Source organism: Dromiciops gliroides, chromosome 2, assembly GCF_019393635.1.
Source record: "Dromiciops gliroides isolate mDroGli1 chromosome 2, mDroGli1.pri, whole genome shotgun sequence".
Classification (NCBI taxonomy): domain Eukaryota; kingdom Metazoa; phylum Chordata; class Mammalia; order Microbiotheria; family Microbiotheriidae; genus Dromiciops; species Dromiciops gliroides.
In genome coordinates, this window is record NC_057862.1 from 84259902 (window position 1) to 84287880 (window position 27979).

Below are 27979 nucleotides of genomic sequence, written 5' to 3' on the forward strand. Positions count from 1 at the left end.
AGTTTAATAAAAATAAAAACAGAAAACAACCACATTCTTTTTTTTGGCTGCATTGAGTTTCTGATGGAGAATTTTGGATTGACTGCAAAATTGAGAACCTTGGGCCAGCTGTGGTAGAATAAAAACATTTAGGCTTAGAGCAAAAAGATTGAGACCACCACTTTGGCTAACTAGTGTGGACTTGAAAAAGACATTTAATTTCTTGGCTTCATTTTTCTCATTGGTAAAATAGGGCTAATAGTGCCTCCTTGGTCTACCTCATAGGAGATGTTGTGGTACAATGGAAAAGGTGGTTGTTTTGGACTCAGGACTTGGTCTCAAATTCTAACTCTGCCACTTATTATATGACCTTAAGACACTTACTGTCTCTGTGCCTCTGTGTCTTCCTCTGTAAAAGGAAAGGGTTGGACTAGGTGACCTCTGAAGTCCTTTCTCTCTCACGCACAGATCTTAATGGAACATACCTCTGCTCAGAAAACTCCAGGGGGCTCTCAGTAGCCTCCAGAATAAATTACAGCCTTCTTTGTATGGCATTTAAAGTGCATCACAAACTGACTCCCACTGATCTTCCTCAACTGAAGTCACTTACTCCCCCTCAGGAACTCTATGTTTCAGCCCAACTGGCCTACTTACTCCCTATACAGGACATTTTGTCTCCCTCCCATTTGTAGAACTTTGCAGACTCTGTCCCCTAGCTCTTAAATTTTCTTTCTTGACATCTCTGTCCTTAGGAATCCCTACTTTACTTCAGTTTTCACCTTGGGTCATCTTGTATGGATTGGCTTTTATGAATGGCACCCCCTACCCCTTCAACTTTTGGTCCTCCCCTCCCTTCACTCCCTTCCCCGTAGTTATTTCTCCCATATGTGTATGGATGTGTGTGTGTGTGTGTGTGTGTGTGTGTGTACTAATAACAGGTCATATCTATAGACTTTAAGGTCTGCAAAATGGTATACATTACTTGGTGTACATATTTTTAGCATATCTCGATCAACCCTCACAACTCTGTGAATTAAGTATAGTTGTCATCACCATTTCATAGATGAGAAACGTGCTAAGAGGTTTAAGTGACTTGCTCAGTGTCCTGTCCTACAGCTGGTAAAAAAAGTTAGCAACTTTGATTTTGTTTTTTGTCTTTCACCTTTGGAGAGCTGGAGTGCAGAACAGAGAACTCTACCCAAAGCCTTCAATTAAAGAGGGCTCCCTGGCCAGCCAATGTGTGTGTGTGTGTGTGTGTGTGTGTGTGTGTGTGAGAGAGAGAGAGAGAGAGAGAGAGAGAGAGAGAGAGAGAGAGAGAGAGAGAGAGAGAGAGAGAGAGAGGGAGGGAGAGGGAGGGAGGGAGAGAGGGAGGGAGGGAGGGAGGGAGGGAGGGAGAGACACTGTGTCCAGCCAGGACTGGACTCCATCAGGCCCCCAAGAACCTCATCATCAGGAAACTACTTACTCCCACTTCAGTAGCTTGTCTCTCCTTGGAGGGCTGAGCAGAACTCCTCCCAAAGCCTCCATTTAAAGAGGGTCCCCAGGCCAGTTTTCTTTTTGTGTCATGTCTTTTTTCCATTAGATTGCAGACTTGCTGAAGGTAGGGACTGTCTTCCTTCTTTTCTTCCTTCCTTCCTTTTTGTTCAGGGCAATGAAGGTGAAGTGACTTGCCCAGGGTCACACAACTAGTAAGTGTTAAGTGTCTGAGGTCAAATTTGAACTCAGGTCCTCCTGAATCCAGGGCCAGTGCTTTATCCACTGAGCCATCTAGCTGCCCCCCTTCCTTCCTTCTTCCTTCCTTTCTTCGGTCTTCCTTCCTATCATCACTGAAGAGTTTTCTCTGTTAATTTTTAGATTTTTTTTCTTTTAAAAATGCAGTCTGAAGGTTGGGGTGGAAGAGGGTGCTTTTTAACTTTCATAAGTACCATAAATGTGTTTCCCCTGCCTATCAGAACCTCTGGAAAGGCATAGGAAATGGAGTGGTTTTTTTCCTCATGTGCATAGTTCTAGCCTCTGATAGCCCCAAACTTAGCAACCCTGTGTGTTTCTGATTTCAGTTGCCAGGTGGAAGATGGAGGCAGGGCAGGAAAGAGGTGGGGGCTGAAGCAAATGTGAGAGGGGTGTATCATCTTATCTATTGCCTACAGGATACAAAGCCTGGGAGCCAATGGGGGAATGTGCCAAGAGGGAGGGTAAGGTGTGCTGGCCTGCACAGTAATGAATTCTGCAGGATGACATATGCCTTGGGAATCAGGGTAATTAAATTGGCATGCCCCTCTTCTATTTCGGAGAAAATACAGTCCAGGTAGCACTCTAGGTTTCTGAGAGAGATTCCTTGTTTTAAGAATAAACTGAGAGGGCATTATTTTAAATTGACATCATGAGGAATGATTCTAGTACCCTAGCTTCATCATTGTGAAAGTACCATGGGAACTTGGCTCTTTGAATCTGTGGCTTTCCCTTTTGTTATCTTTCCCATTTTCTTACTGTCTCAACATTCCTTTATTAAGTACCTATTATTTGCCAGGATTTGGGGAGACAAAGAAAAACATCTAAAAAGTCCCTGCTCTTAGTCTGGGGACAAGGTTTGGGATTTTAAAGGGAAATAACATTTATACATACATACACATATATACATACATACATGCACACATATATGTTTGTGCCAGGTAGAGACAAGATAATTTTGAGGGAAAGCCATCAGCATCTGGGAAGAACAGAAAAGGCTTCATGTAGAAGGTGGTCCTAGAAGAAGGCATTCCAGGCATGAGGCACGGCCAGTGCAAAGGCATCGAGATGGGAGATGGCATGCTGTGTATGAGGAACAGTAAGATCTCCCCCCATTTCTCTTTCTGTTTCTCACGATCACTGTTACACATTTGTTGTCTCCTTATAAAGGGAAGGGGAAGAGGTGATGGACCATTTAATGCTGTGTTTGTCATTTTGGCCTTATGTATAGTTGTGTCTGGCTACATACATGGTTTTACAGGATGCCCACAGGACACAGATTCATGGATTTGTATCTCAGGGGCCTATTTTTTTAAAATGAAGAACACCTGCTTAACTTTAAAATTTAAAAGTTTTAAAAGATCAATGGGGAGGAAAAAAGGATTCAGTTTACAGAACTTAATTATACAGACTGCTTGAGGAATGCATTTTTCCCCCTAAGCCACAAGATACCTTCAACTTCAAAACTGTTTGGAAATGGATTTAAACATGGTTTGGGTACTTGGAGGGTACATTGCTTGCCAGTACTTTTGCTGTGAATTTCTGTGCTCTGGCCTCGGGGTAGAGGGTAATAATGTGTATCAGAGTAGAGCAACTAATTGATACAATGTTAGATCAAATTCCTTCCAAGCACTTCTAAAACTTTCTCCATCCCTAAACTAGAACTAGAAGCCAGACTAGGCGATTCTAAATTCAGATTTCCCATTGGGACACTGGGTTTTAGACCTTGCTGTGCCACTAACTAACCATCGATTTCATCCTCTCAGGACCTCAGTGTCTCCATTTGTAAAATGAGACCAAAGGCAGTCTTGTGCAGCAGGAGGAGGTGCTTTCTAAGACCTCCAATCTGCATGACCTTGGACAAGCTACTTAATCACTCTGGCCCTTACTTTCCTCACATATAAAAAGAAGTGCTTAGATTAGATGACTTCTAGGGTCCTTTCTAGCTCCAGCACCACAACCCTCTGATCTACTTGTAGTTCCAGTCATCTTTGTCAGGTAGGACAAGCAGACGTTGAACTGAGAATCCTTTATTCCAAGTTCCAACGAGCACACTGGGAGAGTCCGATGTATTGAGCTGCATGTCCCTGGAAGATAACTTCTTTGTGCTGGGGGTGGTTAATATACTTTTTGATTTTTTTGTTACTTTTTTTTATCTTTACGCATCATGGATTGCATTGTATGGCATCAGGATTTGCTACAGGAAGCACCCCTGCCCCATTGGTAGTCCTGGTGTGCCACAAGGTCTTCCAGAAATGGTACTGTGTTTTGTAATGATTCAGTGGTAATAAATCTGCTACACATTTTTGCCTGTGTTGGATTTGGAATGTTGAGATAGTTCACAGTTCTGGCTGCTGACAAATGTAGTTTAAGTGACTAAGTCCAGGCCAACATTCCTGATTTGCTTTTAATTCTAAAACTTAGTGAGCTTGAGCAGAGTTCAGTTCATAAAATTTTAGGTTTGAAGGTGGGGTTACCTTCTATTCATTGATGGTGGAGAGTTCTCTGTACCTGCATTTCAATCAGGGGGGGAAAGCCAGCCAGACACTCAAGAGGTGGAGGCCATAGGGAGCCAAAACAGTTTTATCTTCATGGTATATTGGATGGCCTCTCTTTACATTAGCCATTGCTTTATTTTGAGGATCGTGACCCACCTAGTTTGAAGTGCTCAAGATATATGACTTTGCCAGTAGAAGTGAAACAAAGTGATGGATCAAGGCTGTTGTTATTCCTATTATTCCTTAATGTATGTTGCGATTGTAAGAACCTTCATTTGGGGAATTACTTTTACCAAGAAGTCGTAAGGCTGAAAGATAGAGCAAGGAATAAAGTGCTGGACCTGGAGGCAAAAAGACCTGAATTCTAATCCTGCCTCAGATACTTACTAGCTGGGCAACTCTGGGCAAGTCATTTAATTTTTCTTAGCCTCCATTTCCTCATCTGTAAAATGGGCATAATAGTAGCACCTACCTCACAGGGTTGGTAGGAAGATCAAAGTCAAGTGAAAATAATGTGTATAAAGCATTTTGTAAACTTTAAGTGCTAAGTAAATATGTACTACCATGATCATTAAGCATTAGAAATTGTCAAATTAATTATGGTTTATTTTAATCCTTTTTTCTTACTTGTTTTGTTTTTGTTTTGTGTGTGTGTGTGTGGCAGTGAGGGTTAAGTGACTTGCCCAGGGTCACATAGCTAGTAAGTGTCAAGTGTCTGAGGTCAGACTTGAACTCTGGTCCTTCTGAATCTAGGGCCAGTACTCTATCCATTGTGCCACCTAGCTGCCCCATTTTTTTCTTACTTGTTAAGGGTTAATAGTTTTCTTGAAGCATAGTCACTTCTAGTTTTGTAAACTTGTCAAATGTGCAACAAGTTTTTTTTTTTTTAATTTTCACAAAGCTTTTGTGCCCCACTCCTTTGAAGATAATAGTAGCTCCAGTCAAAACTGTTATCAGGATATTTATTAATATACAAACTGGGCAGATTGCCCATCCATCAACAACCCAAGCTCCCAATGTCACTGACCTTATATAACCCTTAGGTTAATTATGTAAACCAGTCCACTTTGGGTTTACCCCCCTAGAAAAAAAAGGCACTTATATCTGAGGGCCCTGAGATTAGTCCTGAGTTCAGAAAGGACTGTCTGCTCCAGAAAGATTGCCCTTAGCTTAGGTAGACAACAGAGACTGGCCAATATTGGAGGACATTTGCAAAGAGTGCAGCCTCATTTGACAAGAATTCCTTTCCAAAGAGTACCTTTGGTACTGTACAAGCAGGAGCAATCCCGATGTAGATAGCATTGTTGCCAGAGACATCTTAGACCTTGAAATGGCACAGATACTCACACTGCTGTGGAGATGGCTGCCACAGGATGAAGAGAAACATTTCTGACCTGGCCTCATGTGCCCTTCCTCCAGAAGTAACAGAAGAAGCCAAGAGCGGCCTGCCCACACTAACTCTTGGGTCTCCATCCGAGATCTGTCTGGCTATGAATCATCTCCGTCATAACTCACATATCCTTCAAGAATCTCACTGGAACATATGGAAGTTGTGCTTTGGCTTCTGCTGTCACTAATTACGGGGGGCAGGGAGTTATGTTTCCTATACCACTCTTCTTTTAGAGAACATTTCTGGGAAATGGACAGGCCAGCCCACTCACCTTTCTGACTCTTGGAACCCAGAGCACAGTAATTACTTGGTGGACACTTAGGGGTGGGAAGTAGTAGGGGGAGGAGAAATCTCTGCTGGGAACTGAGTGTGTGTGTGTGTGTGGGGGTGTCTTAATTGTACTTCAGCAAAAGCCAGGTGGTAGAAATACAGGTGGGCCAGGCAGCCAGACAGAGTTGGTGGTTTCTTGGTAATATTACTCTGGGAAAGGAGAAGCCTCCCCTCCCCCTCTCATAGTTGAAATCCTATCTATCCTTCAAAGCCCAACTCGGGTGCTGCTTCCTCCATGAAGCATTCCTGGATGCCTATGCTGGGACCTCTCCCTGCTCAGAGCTCTCTTAGTATCAGTCCTGGCCTTTTTGTTCATCTCACTTATTTGTGTACTTATCATCTCAGGGAGACATTTTTAGGTTCATGAAACTGCTTAATCCTACTGACGAAATCTCCACCATCATTTCGTTTCAGAAATTATGAGGATACTTTGAATAAACAAACTGTTAATCATAAACCTCATTGAAAAAAGCCACAATAGCCTTGTCATTCCTCCTGCTCCCTGAGCACCTCAAATGCCCTAAAAGGTTTGGTAAATAGAATGGGGGCCACATTCAGCTTCCTGTCGCAGGTGTGAAGCACTGTTCTGGCTTGTGAGGGAATTTTACCACCAAAGTTAATACTTTCTATAGCATAAATGCTCATAGCCATGTATGTGGGTGTTTAAGGAAGAGAAATTTTGACAACACAGTGTGCACTGTATAGAATAAAGCAAAGTGTAGAGGTGTCCTCGAGCTTGCAATCTGATGAATGGACAAAGATGAAACCAATAAACAGTCAACCAGGCAGCCATGTTTATTGGGTGCCCATTGTATGACTGAAACTAGGGAGATTCTAGATCAGTCAGTTGGGAATTAAGACCCTTTCAGTTGTAGAGATAGGAGGATGCCTGTGGCTTTGAGGGGTTTAAAACCTGGTTTAGGCTCATTAAATCTTTCTTTATAGAGGAAGGTGAATTTGATCAGAGTTTTAAAGGGTTTATGGAGAGGTAGGAATACTCCATTCCATAGCTTTATTTTTGGTGGTGGTGGTGGAGAGGGGAAGGGGGAACTGGATCTTCCTATCTTGTGCAGGCTGGAAACGTAGTGGCCATTTATAGGCCCAATCCTGCTACTGATCGTTGTGGGAGCTTTAACGTACATACTCCAATTCTGACTTGGATTGGTTTGGTGTTAGATACCCAAGCAGCTTAATTCATTGTAGCTCAGCACTGCCACACTCAAACAGCCTGAGCCTCAGTAGCTGTGTTACCACCATATTGTTTACTAGTCTTTCCTTCATGTCTGATTCTTCATTATCCCATAGACCTTACCATGCCAATACTGTCCATGAGGTTTTCTTGGCAGAGATACCAGAATGGTTTGTCATTACCTTCTCCAGTGGATTAAAGCAAACAGACTTGTTCAGGGTCACACAGTAAGTGTCTGAGGCTGGATTTGAACTCTGGTCTTCCTGACTCCAGGCCCAGTACCTGTCTCATATCCTTTCTCATAAGAATGTTGTGGGCATGAAGTGAGATAATAGGCATGCAAGCCTTCTGAACCAAAGCATTGTATCATAATGTCAAAGAATATGTTTTTTCTTGGTGGGGCAATGAGGGTTAAGTGATTTGCCCAAGGTTGCACAGCTAGTAAGTGTGAAGTGTCTGAGGCTGGATTTGAACTCAGGTCCTCCTGAAACCAAGACCAGTGCTTTATCCACTGTGCCATCTAGCTGCCCCAATGTCAAAGAATATTTAAGAGTTGGAGGGGTCCTCTGAGGCCATCTAGTTCAACTCATATGCAAACAAAAATCCTTTGTCCAGTATATCTAATAAATGGTTAACCAGCCTTTGCAGGAAGACCCCTGACGAGAGAATCTAGTATGTGCCATCCACTTTTGTATATCTCTACCCCTTTTTAGTAAACCTTTTCTTAGAGCCAGCCTAAAGGTGCCTCTTTGTAACTTCCATTTAGTTCTGGCCTCAGGGGCCAGGCAGAACAAGTCTAACTTCTCTGCCATAGGGTTAGCCTTCTGATGGTTACAAAGTAGCTATGATGTCTTCCTTAAGTCTTCTTTCCCCTACACCAGATGCCCCCATTTTCTTTAATCAGCCCTTTAATGGCATGATCTCAAGGACTTTCACCATCTTGGTTACCCGCTGTTCTCTGGGTGATGTCCAGTTTATAACTATCTTTCCTGAAATGTTGTACTTAGAATCCACTGTTGCAGCACCCCAGATGTGGTTCAACTGGGGCAGAGTACAGCAAGACGGTCACTTCTCTCATGTTGGCCACTATCCTTCTTTTAATGCTTAAGACTGCATTAACATTTTTGGCTTCCATAGCATTTTTGACTTACTGAGCTCGTAGTCTGCTAAAACTCCCAGGTCCAGAAATTCCTCAACTAGTTATAGGAAGTTTCCTTAGTCATTGAAAAAGTTAGCTCCTTTTAAAATTTTCTCCATTTTTTTTTCATTTCTTAATGATGAAGTGCACCACCCCACCAGAGAAGTGATGGGCTTCAAATGCAAGATGAAACATACTTTTTCTTTTTTTGATATGGCCACTGTGAGAATTTATTTTGCTTGACTATGTGTATTTCTTGTAAGGCTTTTTTATTGCTGAATGGGGGGGGGGGATGTGAGGAGAGTACAAAGGGAGAGAAAATAAATTCTTGTTAATCATAAAAATAGTAAAATTTAAATAAAAAATCTGAACTCTTATTTAAATTGTTTTTAAAATATATGTATATATGTGTACATGCATATACATGTGTATATGTATGCTGTATGTGCAATTTAATAAGATGGTAAAAAATTATTCTGCTTGTGTCCCCTTTCTACACTTTTTTGTTTCCTGTACATATTTTTTATTGATGCTTTTTTAGGGGGACAAAATTATTACTACCCCATAGCCTTCCCTTGTAAGAAATATGAATTGTTCAGTAAAATAAATGAACACATTGGCCATGTTGAAGAATCCATATCTTTTTCTATATTTCTGTCCATTACTTCTGTCAACAGATATATTAGGAAATATTTTTTGTTTTGTTTTTAGAACGCATACTCTTTTTACCTGCTCTAAGTTTTTAGTATTCTGGTACTTTAAGCCTGAGTTTTTTTCATACTTAATTTTCACATCTAGAAATGTCATTTAGTAGGGACTGTCTTCCTTCCTTCCTTCCTTCCTTCCTTCCTTCCTTCCTTCCTTCCTTCCTTCCTTCCTTCCTTCCTTCCTTCCTTCCTTCCTTCCTTCCTTCCTTCCTTCCTTCCTTCCTTCCTTCTTTTTTTTCAGGGCAATGAGGGTTAAGTGACTTGCCCAGGGTCACACAGGTAGTAAGTGTCAAGTGTCTGAGGTCAGATTTTAACTCAGGTCCTCCTGAATCCAGGGCTGGTGCTTTATCTACCACACCATCTAACTGCCCAATGTCATTTTTAAAGGGATAGAAATTAGGAAGCAGAATCAGGACCTCTTAAGAATTAGTGAGTATAGGGTGGATAAAACCTAACACAGTTTGAAATGTGATAAATGCATAAAAGAAATTCCAAAGAGATTTGAAGAGGGGGAGGGACCATTTCTAGCTGAATAATTATGAAAGCTTCATAGAAGAGATAATACCTGAGACTATGCTTAAAGCAAGGGAAGAACTTTCTCCAAAAGTATTGTCCATTATAAAGAGGGTGTGCTCCAAGCATTGTATTGTAAAGGGATGTTTTGACTTGAGATAATAGCCAGAAACTCTAAGTTTCTGGGTGTATCAAGAACATTAAAATAGTATTTGAGAGGTGCCTTTCAAGTAAGCGTTTCCACTTTCTTTATTATTTAAAATATGCTTTCCTTCCATTTTTTGAGAGAAAAAAACAACTCCTTTTGCCATTTATGATTATTAAAATCTAATGTGTGTGTCCTTACCTGCCCCCCTTCCCCCTACAGTGTGTGTGTGTGTGTGTGTGTGTGTGTGTGTGTGTGTGTGTGTGAAACTAGTTAGGGTTTACTTATGAATTCAACAACAGTTTAGGCTTTTAAGCATTTATTAAAGTATATTAGAAATGCGGGGGGCACATGCCTCTGAAAGAATGGGAAAAAAAACCATCTCAGATCTACGCCTGAAAAAAGAGAGAAACAGCTCTTTCACCTAGCTGCCCATACTTCCAAAGAGAAAGAGTCCCAGTCAGTTCCACTGGTAGCCCCCTGTGGAACCAGAAGAGGGGCTGTCCCCATACATAGCTCCAAGCTAATTGGCTGGTCGAATTCAAGTCCATTGATTGACATGACTTAAAGTTGGTCTATGAATAGAGGCAACTTCCTGGATTCCAATCTGACCTTAGAAACCTCAGAAAGGTCACCTCATGCCTTTCTCGGCAGGGGGTGGGCCCCCTGGTTCTCACACATTGGATATGTCTAGGTCTATACAGAATAGATAAAAAGCCTTCCATAGCCATGCAAACAATCAGGGCAACAATACACAGTTTACAGTACTGGCTTTATTTCACCTGACAAAAAACATGGAGCACTAAAGGCTTGTATCCCTCCCCTCCCAGTGAAGATGACTCTCTGCTCTTCCTCAGGGATTCCCCTAGGATTTAGGTCCCCTAGTGAGGGAAAAGAAGTCAAAGGTTGGTAAAATGTGTGATCCTTCCTCCTCCTTTGAAACCAACTTTCCCAACTAATGGCAGAGAGGAGACACATATATAAAACTATACATCTAATATATCTATAGAAACCATTCTTTTGGGATCATATAATTTAGATGGAATCCTTATTCAGATATAAGTTGCACTATGTCTCAAAGGTCCCTTCCAACTCTGGTATTATGTGATTCAAACAAATTAGGCAACTGCCTAGGGGTTTAGGTCTCCTAGAGTGCTTTGCCTTTTTTTCATTTGCATACAATCCATTGTGGGTGGTAGTGGTTCTGAATATATAGGTGAACTTACTCTTGTGTAATTGCACCTGGTGTTGGGCAGAAAATTGTTCTCTTCTTTAGAAATTCAGAAACTGGATGCCAGATTAAGGAAGAATACCACTATGGAATAGCATTCTGTTTCTAGAACCATCCATTTGAACACACTGAACACACAGAATGGTGGTGCTTTCTTTGTGGTAACTAAACTGGATGTACCTTTTATTTTCCTGAGAAGAGAGGGCATTGAGTTAGGGATGACAATTATATTTTTCCCCTTAGCTTGTGTATAAGAATGACCAGGTTCAGCTCCACACAGATGCTTAAATTTGTGAAAGCATAAATAGAATTATTAATAAAAATGTTTAACAATCAGCTCTCGGGGAATGAGAAGGTATACCTTTTTCTCTCCTTTTTCTTTATTTAACCTTTTATTATATGTTATATTTATATTATATATAGTATTTATATGTAAAAACAGTTTTAATATCCATTTAAAAAACTTTTGAGTTCCAAATTCTCTCCTTTACCCCACTCCCTTGAGAAGGCAAGCGATTTGATATAGGTTATACTTGTGTAGTTGTGCAAAACATTTCCATGTTAGTCATGTTGTAAAAGAAAGCAAACAAAAATTCTCAAGAAAAAAAGCAAAAAAAAAAAAAGTTATCCTTCAATCTCTATTCAGATACTACCACTTCTTTCTTTGGGGATGGATAGCATTTTTCACGATAAGTCCTTCAGAGTTGTCTTGGATCATTGTTTTGCTGAGAATAGCCAAGTCATTCACAGATGATCATCTTACAGTATTTTTGTTACTCTGTACATAGTCCATTTCACTTTGCATCAGTTCATATGTCTTTCCAGATTTTTCTGAGAGCATCCTACTCATTATGAGAAGGCACACCTTTAAAGCTTAATCTCCATTATTATTTTTTTCCCATCACTTTAAGTTCAATCAACAGAACAATAAATCAAACCCTGCTTTTGTAGCATTTGGGGATTTCCAAGATGTAAATGCCCAAAGTGAAAAATTTTTACAACTGGTTGGGTTGGCGGTTTTAGCTGACTTCTGCATCCCTCATTAAGGATAATCTGTTGTGCATCCTGCCAGTCCCTTTTCTTCTCTGGGCCTCAGTTTCATTATCCATAAAATGAGACAATTAGACAAAATGATTCTAAAGTCTGAAATTCTTCATGTGAGAGCATTAGTTAAATTAAATCTTCAGATATTAAAGTAGCTTGACTAAAATGAATGTATCTAACTTCATTCCTATTAATGCTTGCAGCTTTGATTAAGGTAAACAGTTGTGAGTCTGAGGATTTCAATTACTGTTCCTTACTCAGCTTGCTTCCTGACTTGCTGATTGGGAGCTATGAAATCACTCCCAAATTGGGTAGCAGTGGAAAGAAGCAGCCAGAGAACCCAGGTGGCCTAAAATTGTGTAGACTCCATGCAAAGTTACTGATTGCAACATCTATTGCACTTCACATGTGGGTGTTACATGATATTGAGATTGAGCTACAATGTAGAGCACAGTTCAGCCTGTTTCATTAGAGGTACTTAGCTTTCCTTTTGTTCCTCCCTAATAATAATTATAATAACTAATATTTGTATAGAGCTTTAGGGGTTTGCAGAGCTCTTAACATGTTATTTAACTCTTAAAACAATTTTATGAGGTAGGTGCTATTATAATCTCCATTTTAAAGATGAGGCTGTAGCTTGTCTAGGAATCATACATCTAGTAAATATCTGAAGTTGGATTTGAACTCATATCTTCCTGCCTCCAAGTCCTGCACTCTATCCACAAGGCCACCTAGCAGGTCCTAGACAACTTCATTAGTGGATTTCAAGGGGTTCTAGAACTTGAAGGGGGGGGGGGGAGAAATGGCATCTTTATATCTATATAATTGGTTTCCTTGGTAATCCTTTGTATTTTTTATGCATTTCTGAGAAGGGGTCCACAGGCTTCACTAGACTCCCAAAGGGAGTCCATAACGCAAAAAAATGTTAAGAATCTCTGGACTAGACTCATAGAATCATAGACCTGGAAAGAATATGAAAACACTGTAAAGTCCAACCCCTCCATTCTACTAGTGAAGAAATTGAAAGCCCAGCAAGGGGAAGTGACTGGGCAGAGATAACAGTGGGTGATAGAGATAGAATTAGAACCCTCATCTCTTGAATCCTAATGGGCTGATTTACATTCCCAGCTGCCATTGCAGTGACTGACTTTTGCATTTGCAAGATGGAGGTTTTTATTTGTATATGCAGTGAAATGCAATGAAAAGGTATAATTGTGTATTGTTGGATTTTAGAGGAGTGAAGCATAGTTTTAGGAAGATGAAGTATTTTCATTTTCCATTGTTTTTCTAGAACAGGGCTATAGAGCTAGAAAAGTGATGATTTAGACTATTAGAAGGACTGGGTAGGATTTGCATTGACATCTTGATAAATATAAAGAACGCATTAAAGGTAATGGTGGGGAGGTTCCTTTGTAGTTGTGCTTCTTTTATCTTGTGTGGGGGCTCCTCTCCCCAGTATTTCAGTTAATCCTTAGCTGATCTTGAGCAGGTTCTCTTGCCACTGTTGAGGTAAGAGAGGCTTTAATTTGGGGCACTTTTCCTATTTTCTTAGAAATCGCTCGAAACAGATTGACGTGCAGTATTACCTTATAGCAGTGAGTATGTGTGTGCATACATGTGCATTCATGTGTGCTAATAGTGTAAAAATGGGATGTAACAGTGGCTTCAGCTGCTTCTCCTTTCTTGTAGCCTCTTCATATACTATATTATTTTTTTGTGTGTGAGGCAATTGGGGTTAAGTGACTTGCCCAGGGTCACACAGCTAGTAAGTATCAAGTGTCTGAGATCAGATTTGAACTCAGGTCCTCCTGAATCCAGGGCCAGTTCTTTATCCACTGTGCCACCTAGCTGCCTCCCATATACTATGTTGTTAATGAATGGAAAACGGTCATGTAAAGATGTAAAATGGAATTTTTATGTGTTAATGTAAGAGCTTGTACTTTGTTTCAGACTCACAGAGTCACAGAGTTGTGTAAGGAAATAAAACACTGGCCATGGAATCAGATCTCTTATTTTGTATCAGCTGTCTTATTACCTAAGTGTGGGATTTAAGGCAAGGAGCATCAATTACCTGATCCTTACTTTCTTCTTTGCTAAAATGGGTGTAATATTCCATACACCCCTGATCTCAATGGCTCTCTTAATCTTTGAGCTACAGCCTGCACTCATCCCTCCATAGCCCTTTATTCTTTTCCTTCCCAGAGGCTAGAGAGTTTAGCATCCTCATGATTGTTCCATCAGTCCAAGTTCTGAAGCAGACCTTAGAAGTAGGAAGCAAGGTAAATTCTGTCTTCAACTCTTGGTGGCATTAACTGTGTAAATCCTCTTCTGCTGTGAGGAAGCAGTGCCTTTTATTGTATCCATTCTCCATTTGGGGCATGCTTAAGTGTTCCTGTTGATAACCCTTCAGCAGAATGTGTGTGAGGACAGAATTCCTTGATAGTCTTCACTCTAACATCCTTTCTCTGACCCTACTTCAGATAAACACCATGACTACATTTTAGACAACACCATCTTCAAGAATTGCACTACTAAGAGTTTTAAATTCCATTCTTTGATTACATCTTATCATACCTATCCCCCTCTCGATCTCACTAAACCTCCTCTTTGCCCTTATTTTGTCCTTCAGTCCCTTTACTCATCCCATCTTTCTTTCTTCTACTCTATTTTTGCTTTCCTCTAGATTCAGGTTTCTCAGCCTCCCGTCCATAGATTTCAGGGGATCTGTGAACTTGGATGGGAAAAAATTACAAATTTATTCCGCTAACATCTAAAATTTAGCATTTTCCCTGACTATTTAAAAAGAATCTGAGAAGGGTCCATAGGCCTCACCAGATTGTCAAAAGTCAGTCAGTCAATAAATATTTATTAAATTCTTACTATGTATCAGGCACTTTGCTAAGTACTGGGGATACAAAAAGAGGCAAAAGATAGTCCCTGCCCTCAAGCAGCTCAGAGTCTAATGGAGGAGAAAACAAGCAAACATGCATGAACAAATTATATGCAGGATAAATTGGAAAAAATAAAAGAGGGAAGGCACTAGAATTAAGAGGGGTTGGGACAGGCTTCCTGCAGAAGGTGAGATTTTAGTTGGGGCTTAAAGGAAGCCAGGGAAGCCAGTAGTTGGAAATGAGGAGGAAAAGCATTCCATGCATGAGGGTGGGGTGGGAACATATGCTTAGAGATGAGAGATGGGATGTCTTGATTATGGAACATCAAGGAGGCCAGTGTCACTTGATCAAAGAATTTATGGTAGGGAGTAAGGTGTAAAAAAGATTGAAGGGCTTTGAATGCCAAAGAGAGGATTTTGTATTTGATCCTGGAGATAATGGGGAGCGACTAGAGTTTATTGAGTGGGGTGGCATGGGATTCAAATTGGACCTGCACTTTGGGAAAATGACTTTGTTGGCTGAATGGAGGATGGATTGGAATGAGGAGAGAATTGGGGCAGGTAGACTCAACAAAGAGTCCATTGAAATATTCTAGTTGTGAGGTGATAAGGGTCTGCACCAGAGTGGTGGCAGTGTCAGAGGAAAGAAAGGGGCATACATGAGAGATGTTGTAAAAGTGAAGTTTACAGACCTTGGCAACAGCTTGGATATGGAGAGTGAGAGATAGTGAGGAGACCAGGAAGACTCTTAGATTGGGAGCCTGAGGGACTGGGGAAATGGTGTCATGCTCTATAATAATAGGGAAGGTAGGAGGGTCCATGGCACAAAAAAGGTTAATCACTCTTCTGGACTCAGCCTGGACACCCCCCAACCCCCTTGACACTTTAATGTTCAACTAGCTTCTAATGTAGAGTCCTATGTCTTAGGTCTCTTTGCAGGGGACTTGTGAATCTTTATCCCTGCATAACTCCCTCCCACCCACCCCCAACTGATTAACCTGCTTCTTTTCTGGCAACTAATTGATTTTGCCCACTGCCACATCATGATATTTAACTTCATCTGGCCCTTCTGACTGCTCAGCAGTTCTTTTACTTTACTCATTAACTTCTTCATGTACTCTTCTTGTGTCTTCCAAACCTTTTCTTTGTTTCTTCTCACCAACTATATGCCCTTACCATTAATATTTACTTACAAAAGAAGCTGTATTATGTAAGGGATAGAGTTCTAGACCTGGAGTCTGGAAGAACTGGTTTCACATCCTGCCTCTGACATTTCCTAGCTGGATGACTGACCATGGGAAAATACTTAACACTCAAATACAAGCCTTAGTTTCCTCATCTGTAAAGTGGAGGGAGTTTGGACTGAATGGCCTCTCAGGTTCCTTCCCTACCTGTAATCTTGTGACCTAGCTTTCTGCTTCATGAGTAGATTGAAGCCATTTGACATGAACCCCTTCAGCTCTCCTCCCAATCCTTAAAATTTATCAGAATTATTATCCTCTCACCTCTCTTCCTGAAGTGACAGAAGAGAAATCTTTATTACTCATCAAGGTTAGTGCCTTTAAGGACCTGTATTCTTGACCTATACCTTCAAGCTTCTTCTAAACGTTCTTCTGTCATCTCTCTATTACGCATCTTCAACCTATTATAAATCTTTTGCCATTGGCTTTTTCCTGTCTGCCTAAAAATGTGTCCTGGCCAAAGGGTATAGTGGATAGGGCACTGAATTTTCAGTCAAGATGACTTGGGTTCAAATACTGCTTTGAGGGGGCAGCTAGGTGGCGCACTGGATAAAGCACCGGCCCTGGATTCAGGAGGACCTGAGTTCAAATCCAGCCTCAGACACTTGACACTTACGAGCTGTGTGACCCTGGATAAGTCACTTAACCCCCATTGCCCCGCAAAAAAAAAAAAAAAAAATTAAACAAATACTGCTTCGAATACTTACTAGCTATGTGACCCTGTAGAACCACTTAACCTTTCTATGCCTCAGTTTTGCCACAGGTAAAATGAGGAGGTTGAATTCTAAATCTCATCTTCAATCCTACAAAAGCCTTCCCTCTTCCCTTATATCTTCTCTGGATACTGCCCAGTCTTCCCCCTTTCACTGCTACATTTCTTCTGAAAGGTTGTTTATATTTTCTTTGCTGTCTACTTTTTCTTCAACCTCTTGAAGGTAGACTCCACCTACCACTCTACAGTCTCTCTCTAAGGTTACCAATCCCAAACCTCATCTATTGCCCCTTGTTTTTCATCAGGATTCTATCCCCTTAACTCAAATAAAATTTTTGCCTCTGACCACCTCATTTCTATCGGCTGGTCAGAGTCTGATTCCTTCTATTCTTTTCAAGGACAGAGAATCTCCTAGTCTTTGCCTCCCCGCAACACTTAGAGAAAAGATGGAAGTGCAGACACTGATCCTTTCTTGACTTCTCAATCTTCAGCCTCACCTTGTAATGTGGATTTTCTCAAGGGCCTGACCTTGGCATTCTTAGTTTCTCTGTTTACCCTTCCTCCCTTGGCAATCCATATTTATTCAACAGTTTAAGTAATCACCCCCAGGTATGACACTCTCTAAGTCCTGTCTAACTCTTCAGGACCCCATTTGGTTGCGGCTTTTTGTTTTTGTTTTTGGCAAAGGTAGTGGAGTGGCTTACCATTTCCTCTTCCAGCTCATTTTACGATGAAGAACTGAAGCAAACAGGGTTAAGTGACTTGCCCAGGGTCACACAGCTTCTAAGTGTCTGAGGCCATATTTGAATTCATAAAGATGAGTCTTCCTGATTCCAATACCAATGTTCTATCTACTTCACCAGGTACCTGCCAATAAAGACCCTCATTTCCAGCTGCCTCCAGGACAGATCTACCTGGACATCCTAATGGCACTGCAAACTTTAGTTCAATGGAACTCATTATCTCTACCCCAAACTGACTTCCTTTGTTGTTGTTGTTGTTGTTGTTGTTGTTGTTGTTTGTGGTACCACATTCACCTACTCTCCCATGTTAAGAATCTTGAGATTTTCTTTCACTCTTTCCTTCCCCTTGCTTCATATCCAATCAATTACAAGATCCCATAGATACTGGCAATGCGACATTGTTCATATCCATTTCCTCATTTTGCCTTTTTTTGGGTAATTTTATTTTCTAATCACAGACTTAGCTCTGCAGTCTAGACAGACTAGTCGAAGGAAGAGGGAAATTAAATCCAAGGAGAACTGCAGCCAGTGAAAGTGCAAGGTTTTACAGGGTATGAGAGCATACTGGAATGGAGGTGAAGGGATAATCTGCCCAACTATAGAGGAATGGTTTGGTGGTAAAACCAAAACAAAACCAAAAAACTGTTGAGATTTGTCCACTGGTGGCAATGGGGGGATCTTCTTGATGGCTCTGCCATCCTGGGATCTGAAGTGCTCCATGGCTTCCATGATATTGGCTCCTTCTTTCACCTGGCCAAGGGCAACAAGTTTGCCATTCATTCAATCAGTCAAATCTATCAGCACAGATGAAAAAAAAAAACCCAAACCTCACCATCCTGGGAGCCATTTGTGTTAGGTTCTGCAATTGCCAGGACAAAGTTCTCATCTAGAGATTTCTCCCTAGAGATAGTATTAGATCTATTGATGGTCGACGTCTTTGCTGAGGCTATTTATTCCTTATGAATGAGTGCCCTTTTCTTCCCCTCACTTTTTTTTTTTTTTGCGGGGCTATGAGGATTAAGTGACTTGCCCAGGGTCACACAGCTAGTCAAGTGTCTGAGTCCGGATTTGAACTCAGGTCCTCCTGAATCCAGGGCCAGTGCTTTATTCACTGTGCCACCTAGCTGCCCCCTCTTCCCCTCACTTTTAATCTACTGACTTCTTATCCTACTTTAAAGCCTGATTTAAATACTACCTTCTTTGGAAGCCTGTCCTTGTTTTTCCCAGTGAGCGATGTGTAGTCCGCTCCCTAGCCCCTTTGTCATAGCACTTGGTTTTATAACACTTAAAAATCTTAAATTTTAATTAATATCTTTGTTTTTCTACATTCATCTTTGTTCTGAATGTATCCTTCCCACTTCTTCTTAAAGTTTTATTGCTTGCAAAAAAGAATTAAAAAAAAAGAAAACATGAAGTATTTCTTCAAAACTAACCAATATAGGGGCAGCTAGATGGCGCAGTGGATAGAGCACCGGCCCTGGAGTCAGGAGTACCTGAGTTCAAATCCGGCTTCAGACACTTAATACTTAGCTGTGTGACCCTGGGCAAGTCACTTAACCCCAATTGCCTCACTAAAAAAAAACCAAAAAACCAAAAACAAAAAAAACTAACCAATATATTTGTTGAGCCTGACAGTAGAGGTAAGGTTCTCCACCCTTAGTTCCCATCTCTGCCAAGGGAGACTCATCTGATGTGCTTCTAAAATATTGTATATTACAGTGATCTGAATTGATGTCTTGTCTTCCTACTAGACTAGAACTTCATAACATAGGGTCTGTGAACTAAAAAGAAATACTTTTATTATTGTATTTCAACATAATTGGTTTCCTTTGTAATTCTATGTATTTTATTTTGTGCATTTAAAAACATTATCCTGAGAAGGGTCCCTATACTAACTCAGACTGGGCCATGACTGTAAACTTCATGAGGTGAGAGAGTCAGTCTTATTTAAATTTGGGACATCCCCTCCTCCCTCCCCATGAGTGCCAACCACAGGAATTGGCTTAATAAATGTTTTTGCTCTATTTATATTTTGTTTTACTACCCCCTTCAAAGGATATTGGGATGATCAAATGAGAATTTATGCAAAATGATTTGTAACTATAAAACAATATAGAATTGTGAGTGACTCATGCTAGTGATAGTTAACTAAGAGTGAAGAATTAGGGAGAATCATAGTTTCAGATTTGTAGTTATGAAGTTTTATATATATATATATGTATATATATATATATATATATAAAAGAAAAACAGCATGAAATACTGTTGTCTCTGTCTTGATTGTTACTGATTTTTGTTTGTTGTCTTTTTCTGTTCCTTTTGCCTTGGGAACAATCTCAATTTCAAGACAGTATTTAGGAAAGCTTCACTTTTCTCATGAGGCTGAGAACAAGAAAATGATCATCTTCCTCATCAGTCATCCTTGTCCAAGCCTGATTGCTTTATTTTGGGGGTTTGGTTTGCGGCAGTGTGTGCTGGTAAATGTTTGAACAATCAGCTGTCTTGGGGGGAAATGTATGCAGGACACACTTTTAAATTGAATTTGCATTGTTAACATTTTCTCCATCCCTTTCTCTAGTCTAGACAATCAACAAAACAATAAATCAAGCCCTGATTTTTGTAGCGTTTCATGATTTCAGAGGTGTAAATATTGATAATTAAAACTTCAGGGTCTATATTAAAGTTGGTTCTGAAGCTGCCCTGAATGAAAACCGCCTGGACCTCAACTTAGTAGGCCTATTAAATCAGGGGGTCAATTCAAATTCAATCAGTCCATCAATCAAGGGGCATTTCTATTGCCTACTACTGCTAGGCATTGGGGACAGAAATTCAGAAGCAAAACTGGCTTCATGCTTAAGGATGTTATAGTTTAAGAGAAAAGACAAGGAGGGTGACAAATAAGACCTCATGCAAAAGTAGGTGGTAAGTGAGCTGAGTCTTGAAGAAAACCAGAGATTCTAAAAGGAGGAAGTATGGATGAATAGTTTTCCAAGTAGGGAAGTAAACTTCTAGTATGCATGCCACCTCATCATAGTGACATATTCATTTTTAGTTTCCTTATGATCTTCCTCCTTCTGCCTCTTAGACACTCAGATTTCCAACAGAACTCAGCTCCAAGACTTCTAATATATAGCCTTTCTTGATCCTTCACCCCTCCCCCTCTCCTAAGTTTTAATTTTCTTTATCATGTGTCTCTTTGGATGCTATATGTATATATACTGTTTTCTCCAATAGAATATGACCTCCTTTAGGGTAGGCTGCTTCATTTTTGTCCTTCTATCCCTAAGATCTAGCACAATACTTGGAATGAAGTAGCGGCTTAATATATGCTTGTTGACTGAATGTAGCATTCACCCTCAGGAATCCTAACCTCTGCCCTTTGAGACCTCCATGTGCCTTTTTTGACCTTGGCCTTCTAGTATTTCTACAGTATGATAACTTGTTTAATTGGGGGTGGTCAGAGTTCCATTTGGGGACATTTGGTACCTTATGAACTCTTTTTATCTATCCCTCTTGTCTCCTTTAGCCTTCCCATGGTTTGGCATGGACATTGGTGGAACACTCGTTAAATTGGTCTACTTTGAACCAAAAGACATTACAGCAGAGGAGGAGCAAGAGGAAGTGGAGAATTTGAAGAGCATAAGGAAGTACTTGACTTCTAACACAGCATATGGGAAAACTGGGATCCGAGATGTGCACCTGGAGCTGAAGAACCTGACCATGTGTGGGCGTAAAGGCAACTTGCATTTCATCCGATTCCCCAGCTGTGCCATGCACAGGTTCATTCAGATGGGGAGTGAAAAGAACTTCTCCAGTCTTCATACAACCCTCTGTGCCACAGGAGGTGGGGCTTTCAAATTTGAAGAGGATTTTAGAATGGTATGTGGGGGCTGCTTTTTTATTTAAAAAAATTTTTTTTTGTTCTCAACTATGATTTCACTGGTGTAGGGAATCTTGGGGAGAAAAAAAACCCTCCGAAAAATGCAGATAGGCATTTTTTACTACTATTTTTACAACTATGGCAGAATCTGGTCCTACAGGAGTTGCCTGGAACACCCCAGAGAGGTTCCAGGTCACACACGCAGCCTATATCTGAGCTAGAATTAAACTCGGGTCTTTCTGTCTCTGAGGCCACCACTTTAGCCACTACTCTCATTCATTCTTACTTAACCCCTTCCCCCAAAGTGATTTAGTGATCCTGACACTTCATCTTTTAAAAATGTGAATGTAGTTCAGTAAAGTAAGATAATAATCAAATTAATCTTTTGCTAAAGAAAAGTTTGTTTTTGGAGCATATTTTAGTGATGCATCTCACAAATCATTACACCTTATTAAAGGTAGTTGCTTTGTGAACTTTATAGGTGGGCTGTCTGAGACCCACAGCTTTTATTATGATCCCATTACAAAGTGCTGGAAGAATGCCTACTGGATTCTCATAATTTCGCACAGCATTCAAGAAACCAGACCATCTTATTCAGGGATTCTTCACTTGGAGGTCATGAACTTGGTTTAAAAAAAAAAAAACATCAAGGTGGGGGGCAGCTAGGTGGTGCAGTGGATAATGCACCAGCCCTGGATTCAGGAGGACCTGAGTTCAAATTTGGCCTCAGACACTTGATGTGTGACCCTGAGCAAGTCACTTAACCCTCATTGCCTGGAAAAAACAAAACAAAACAAAATATTTTGGTAATTACATTTCAATATGATTAATTTCCTTTGTGTTCTTATATATTTTTTATGGATTTAGAAATGGTATTCTGAGAAGGGGTAGGCTTCCCCAGACTACTCCTAAAAGAGTTTATGATCCCAGAAAGGTTAAGAACCCCTGCTTTAGTACAACTGTTTTCATTTTAAAGATGAGAAACTGAGGCTCAGAGAAGAGTAAGGTCACATAGCTCATTATTTAAAAGACCCAAAACTAGAACCCAGGTGTTCTGACTTCCAGATTTGTTCTCATTCTTGTTACATTGTTTCATCCATGTAGTTCATTCCCATATTAAAATGAAATATGCAGAGTTATTTATAGGTCTATTTCTCTGTTGTTGGTATTCTTGACTAATACCTGGTTCACTGTAAATAAAAAATGCAATGTTCTGGTTAATAACCTAGACCAAGGGCAGACGTTTTTTTTAAACAACCTGTGAGCTAAAAGGTCTTTTACATTTTAAAATACAATAAAACAATTTAAAAATGTGAAAAAACATCCTTAGCTCTAGGGCCTGTACAGAAACAGCAATAGGTTGGATTTGGCTCTCAGGTGCTGACCACTGATACTGGACCAACACTTCTTTGCCCATCTGGATGCAAAAGGTTTTATCAAATGAGAAGTTGTGAGGTGCAACAAAGAAAACTATAAATTGCCATTGTTTTAACAGTTAGTTTGCTTTTGTTTGTTTTGTTTGGGGTTTTTTTGGTGAGGCAATTAAGATTAAGTGACTTGCCCAGGGTCACACAGCTAGTAAGTGTCTGAGGTCGGATTTGAATTCAGGTTCTCCTGAATCCAGGGCTGGTGCTTTATCCACTGCGCCACCTAGCTGCCCCAGTTAGTTTGCTTTTCAGTAACCATTATGGTATCCTGAAAAGAATGCTAGACTTGTAAGATAGAGGATCTAGTTTTGAATCTCCACAATGCCACTTACTCTCTATGGGATTGTGAGCAAGTCAATTCATCTCTTTAAAGGTGTTTGTTTCCTCATATATCTAAAATGAAGTGTTTGCACTGGATAACTTCTAAAGTGTCTTCTAGTACTGAATTTACTGATATGATTAGATAATTTTCCTTCTGGGAAGACATTTATGCACTTTAAACTTGTAGGTTGAAACCAGTTTGCAAATAGATTGGGTTCCAAAACTTTGTAAATATGTTGTTTGGAACCCAGCGTTAGAAATGTTGGTTAAACATCCAAGCCATTTCATGTTAGCATCTTTACTCCATGATAAAGGTGATATATAGCATTTATTCAAAATGTTATTGACTAAATGAACTTTAGTTGAGTGTAGTGGAAAGAATGCTGGGCTGGGAATCAAGGGGCTGAAGCTTTAATCAAAGTTGTCTTATTAAACCAGTTGTGTTGCCTTGGGCAAGAGGAATTTAACCAATGTCCTAATTTCCTCATCTTCCTTATCATTATAGTCATAATCTGTCTTGCCCTGTGCTCCCTTACTTCCAATGACTTTCTCTAGGATAAGATGGGAATAAGAGCTAAGAAAGTGTTTTGAGGAGTAAAAGAACCATAAAAACAGTTAAGATCAAGAGTTAGAAGAGGGGATGGGGAAATCCTAGTTTATGTTGCAAACCTTTTATTAGAAAAACTAAAGCAGTGATCAAAGCCTACAGTTCACTTTCAGGTTTAGTTTGAGCTTCCTGAAATAGATGATCTCTAAGGTCTAAGGTCTGACAGTTCCAACAGTCATAGTCTGCAATTGTTGTTATCTAGTGTATATATATGCATGCTTATATATACCAGAATTCAACTTTTATTTATAGCTTAACAATTTAATGGTATTTAATACAGACTAGAAATCCCTGCTTTGGAATCTCGTCAAAAGCAATTATCCTTCTTCCTATTAATTCTGGTGAGCAGGTAAATGGGTAAATTGGTGGCAGGAAGTAGAAGCAAGTGAGGGAGTTTGTCCAAGCTGACTTTTGCATACTAAGAATGCTTTATGGGTTTTAGCAAGTCTGAAAACCACTTTGGAGGCAGGATGATGTAGAGGAAAGAGCATGGCATGGGATTTAGTTAGGTGAACTGGTTCTGCCATTGACTCTCTGTGGGACTTTGGGTATGACACTTGACCTCCTCAGGCATCCTTTTTGTTTACTTCTGAGTAACAGGAACAGGATGGACTGGATGATTTTGCAGGGCTCTCCCAACTTTTGATGGAAAGCAGTAGTGATCAAAGTTGGCATTGAAGTCAGGAAGACATAGGGTTAACTCTTGCTTCTGACATATCAACTGGTTGCATGACTTTGGGAAAGACCTTTATCCCTCAATAATCCAGGGAACACTAAGACTCTTAAGTTGAAGAGGTGTCAACCTACATTGGTAGAGGAACTTCGTCATCTGGGAGTTCCTTATACTAATGCAATCATAGGTCCACTCTCAATCCTTATCCTTTCTATTGCTAACATTCTGTGGTTCTACTGAAGAAGTTAAAATAAGAATGGAGAGCTATCTAGAATTTGTCTGTAGAGAATGGTGGTGAGCAACATCATCTTCATTTATAGAAGGAAATAATTCAGTTTCATAAAGTTCCTTTTATGAGAGCTGAGGAGGCACGGGCTGCTCTCAATGTCTGTGGAGCAGGGTTCATCAGCCATGCCTGAGGCAGTCATCTGAATTTAGATTATGGTCAGGATACAGGGGTCAACTGGTATTTCCTTGGAACCTTTGAGATGAGTTAGTATCTTAGTCTTAATATCATGAATGGGCCTTTGGCTTAGTACTGACTGAGAAGAAGACGAGTCCTCTACTAACTAAGACGTTATTCTGAATGACTTAGGTCTCTCTTGGTCCATTTCTTTTGGTGAGTTGGAATCAAGTAGGAAGGTACCTTAGAGATTCTTTGCTCTAGTTCTTTACCTGAGAAGTAATCTTATTCACAAAGCCCTTGACAAGTATTTGTACAGATGTCCCTGAAGCCCTCCCACTACCTCCTGAAGAAGAGCATTCTGCTTTAGGAAAGCTCTAATTGTTGGGAAGCTTGCCCTCCTAGAGAGCTGAACTCTGCTTTTCCCTTCTTGCATCTAGTTCTGCCTTCTGGGGCTAAGCAGAACCCAGGTCTGATCACATTCTTCTCCTGCCCAGAAACCCTTCAGTAGTTCTCCATAGAACCAAATACAAATGCCTGACAGTGAAGGCTCCTTCCAGTGTGGCTGATGGGTGCCCTTCTAGTCTTATCCCACTATATTCCCTTTCTCAACCTGAACCTTTTAGGCCAGCTGGACTTATCTCTCTTGCTTCTGGCTATTTGCCTGCACCATTCTTCATGCCTAGAACACTACCCTTCTGCATGTATCTGCCTGTTGAAATCTCTCTCCTGATGCCATTCATGCAGTTTCCAAAAATGCCAAAGACATATTGCTCTTAGCACATAGTTTATATAGTAGAAGTAACTTACTTATTATGTTTTAAGCATGAATAAGTCCTGTTCATTGTTTGAATGCTAAGGGCATTCACATACATAGTATGCTTGGAAAAGAGAAATGTAAGTTATTTCTCCCTGTAAAATATTGGGATGAACAGATTTGGGAGGGAATCAGTCCAACACATTTGCAGAATAGCCCTTTGAGGCTGCTTGTACATTGGCAGCAATATTTAGACTCCTTTAGTTTCTGTGTTCGATCCTGGCCAATGTGAATGTCAGTGGTGAGAGATTGGAGCCTCCTATAGCTTCTGTCTCTGCTTATCAAGTGAAGCTTGTGTCTGTGAAATTTTTCAGAGTGTTGGCTGGGTAAGCAGAATCATTCTTCCTGTCCACATATTCAGCCATAATTACAGATATTTTCCCGTGGATTCCTCTTCCCTTTCCCCTTTCCCTCCAAAAAGATCAACACCAAAGTCCAACAGGATCAACATAGTCTATGGCAACACTGATGATACTATTTAGGAGGCCTTAAGACCTCCCCACTAAGCAAACAAAGAGGCAGCCAAAACATGGTGGGGGAGTGAGTCCTAAGGAAACAATTTTTACTATGCTCAATCATAATAATTAAAAAAAAATTCTGATACTTTCACATAACACCAGTCATTTCCTTATATTCTGCATTCCCCCTGTGAACCTTCTTTTGTGATAAAGAAAAAGAATCAGCTAAGCAGAACAAATCAACCCAGACAGTGTAAATAATATTTCAGACCCATCATTCCCCCCTCCCCCTTCTTGCCTCCTCCAACTTATATATACCTCTCCAGTGAAAAGATGAGGGTGGAGGATCAAGAAATTATTTCTTTAAAGGATCCCAGTCACTATAATCTCTGAACTCATACTTTCTTACTTAAAGAGGAAAAGCCAAAATTTCTTAATAGGAAAAAAAATAATATTAGAAAAGATAGGGGATTAGGTAACTGTCAACCTGTGACTGGTGAAAATCTGAATGTCATAATAGCTGGTATTTACCCAGCCTTTAAAATTTCCAGCAGACATGTTCTTTGTTGAGCTTTTTAACAAGCCTGGGAGGTAGGTATTACTGTTGTTATCTGTATTTTCTAGGTGAGGCAGCTGAAATTGAGTACACTTTAGTGACTTTTCCAGGGCCACACAGTTATTATGTGTCCAAGGCAGAATCCAGACCCAGAACATCTCGACCCCAAGGCCCGCATTCTTTCTGCTGTGCCTTATCACCTCCCAGAATGTGAATAAGCTCGAGTCTCTGATATTTTCAAGGGCATTTGATCAAACCTTGAGGTTTTGTTGATTTGAGAGATGAATAACAGAAATACTTCCTGTTTATTTCTAATGCCATATGCTTAAATTTATGTCCTCAAGCATGTTCTGCCTAAGGGGAAGGGATGTTCTTTTGAGGGTTACTTTTATAATCATTCTTACTTTATGAACAGTTTGGCAAATTCATTTCATCACTTAGGGAAGAAAAAAATCTTTCCATTTCTATTGGCAAGAAGAAACCATGGTTAAAATTTTTATTTGTTTAAAAAAAACTCAACTTTTTAGCGATGCTCTTTTATTTTAACATCACTATCAATTCCAACAATTTTCTTGCCTCTTGTAATAAATAAGTAAAGTCTAGCAAAACATGTTAGAAAATGTATACCTTAAATCCATACTTATAGTCCATTACCTCCCTGCCAAGAGACCTGAGGCATGCTTCACCATCAGTCCTCTGGAGTCATCATTGATCGCTGTATTGGTCAGTTCTAATGTCTTCCTGTGGTCTTTTCAGGGTTATAATTTATAATCAGTATCTGGGTACCATTTTACCTTTTTTTTAAACTAGGTGGCGCCATGGTGCACAGAATGCTGGGCCTGGAGTCAGGAAGACCAGAGTTCAACTCCAGCCTCAGACACTTACTTAGCTGTGTGTGACCCTGGGCAAGTCACTTAACTTCTTACTCAGTTTCCCTATATGCAAAATGGGGATAATAAGATCACCTACCTTCCAGGGTTGTTGTGAGGATCAAGTGAAATAATATTTGTAAAGCATTTAGGCACGGTGCCTAGCACATAGCAGGTACTTAATAAATACTTGTTCCCTGCCCCTCATTCCTTTTGATTTATCAAAACGGCCTTTTCTGCTACTTCTAATTTGACTTGAGATAACTTCTTCCTGAGCAGTTAACTTATCTCTGAAGTCTGGAGGACTGAGGTTCAGTTCTCATGTATATTAGCCAGGTGACTTGGACAGGTTATTTAGCCTCTCAGTGCTCCCAGGCAATCCTCTGAGACTCTAAATTGTTTTTCTGTTTTGTTTTGTTTTGTTTTTTTTGCGGGGCAATGAGGGTTAAGTGACTTGTCTAGGGTCACACAGCTAATAAGTGTCAAGTGT

The 27979-nt window shown here is 40.2% G+C and overlaps 1 protein-coding gene across 3 annotated transcripts in view; it reads left to right on the forward strand.

Moving 5' to 3' along the window:
* Positions 1–27979, forward strand: part of PANK1 (pantothenate kinase 1) — a 75930-nt gene that overhangs the window by 19200 nt on the left and 28751 nt on the right. For all 3 annotated transcript variants that reach the window (XM_043982666.1, XM_043982667.1, XM_043982668.1), the window contains exon 2: positions 21005–21357. In XM_043982666.1, the coding sequence (XP_043838601.1) occupies positions 21005–21357 (353 nt within the window). The remainder of the gene's footprint in view (positions 1–21004; positions 21358–27979) is intronic.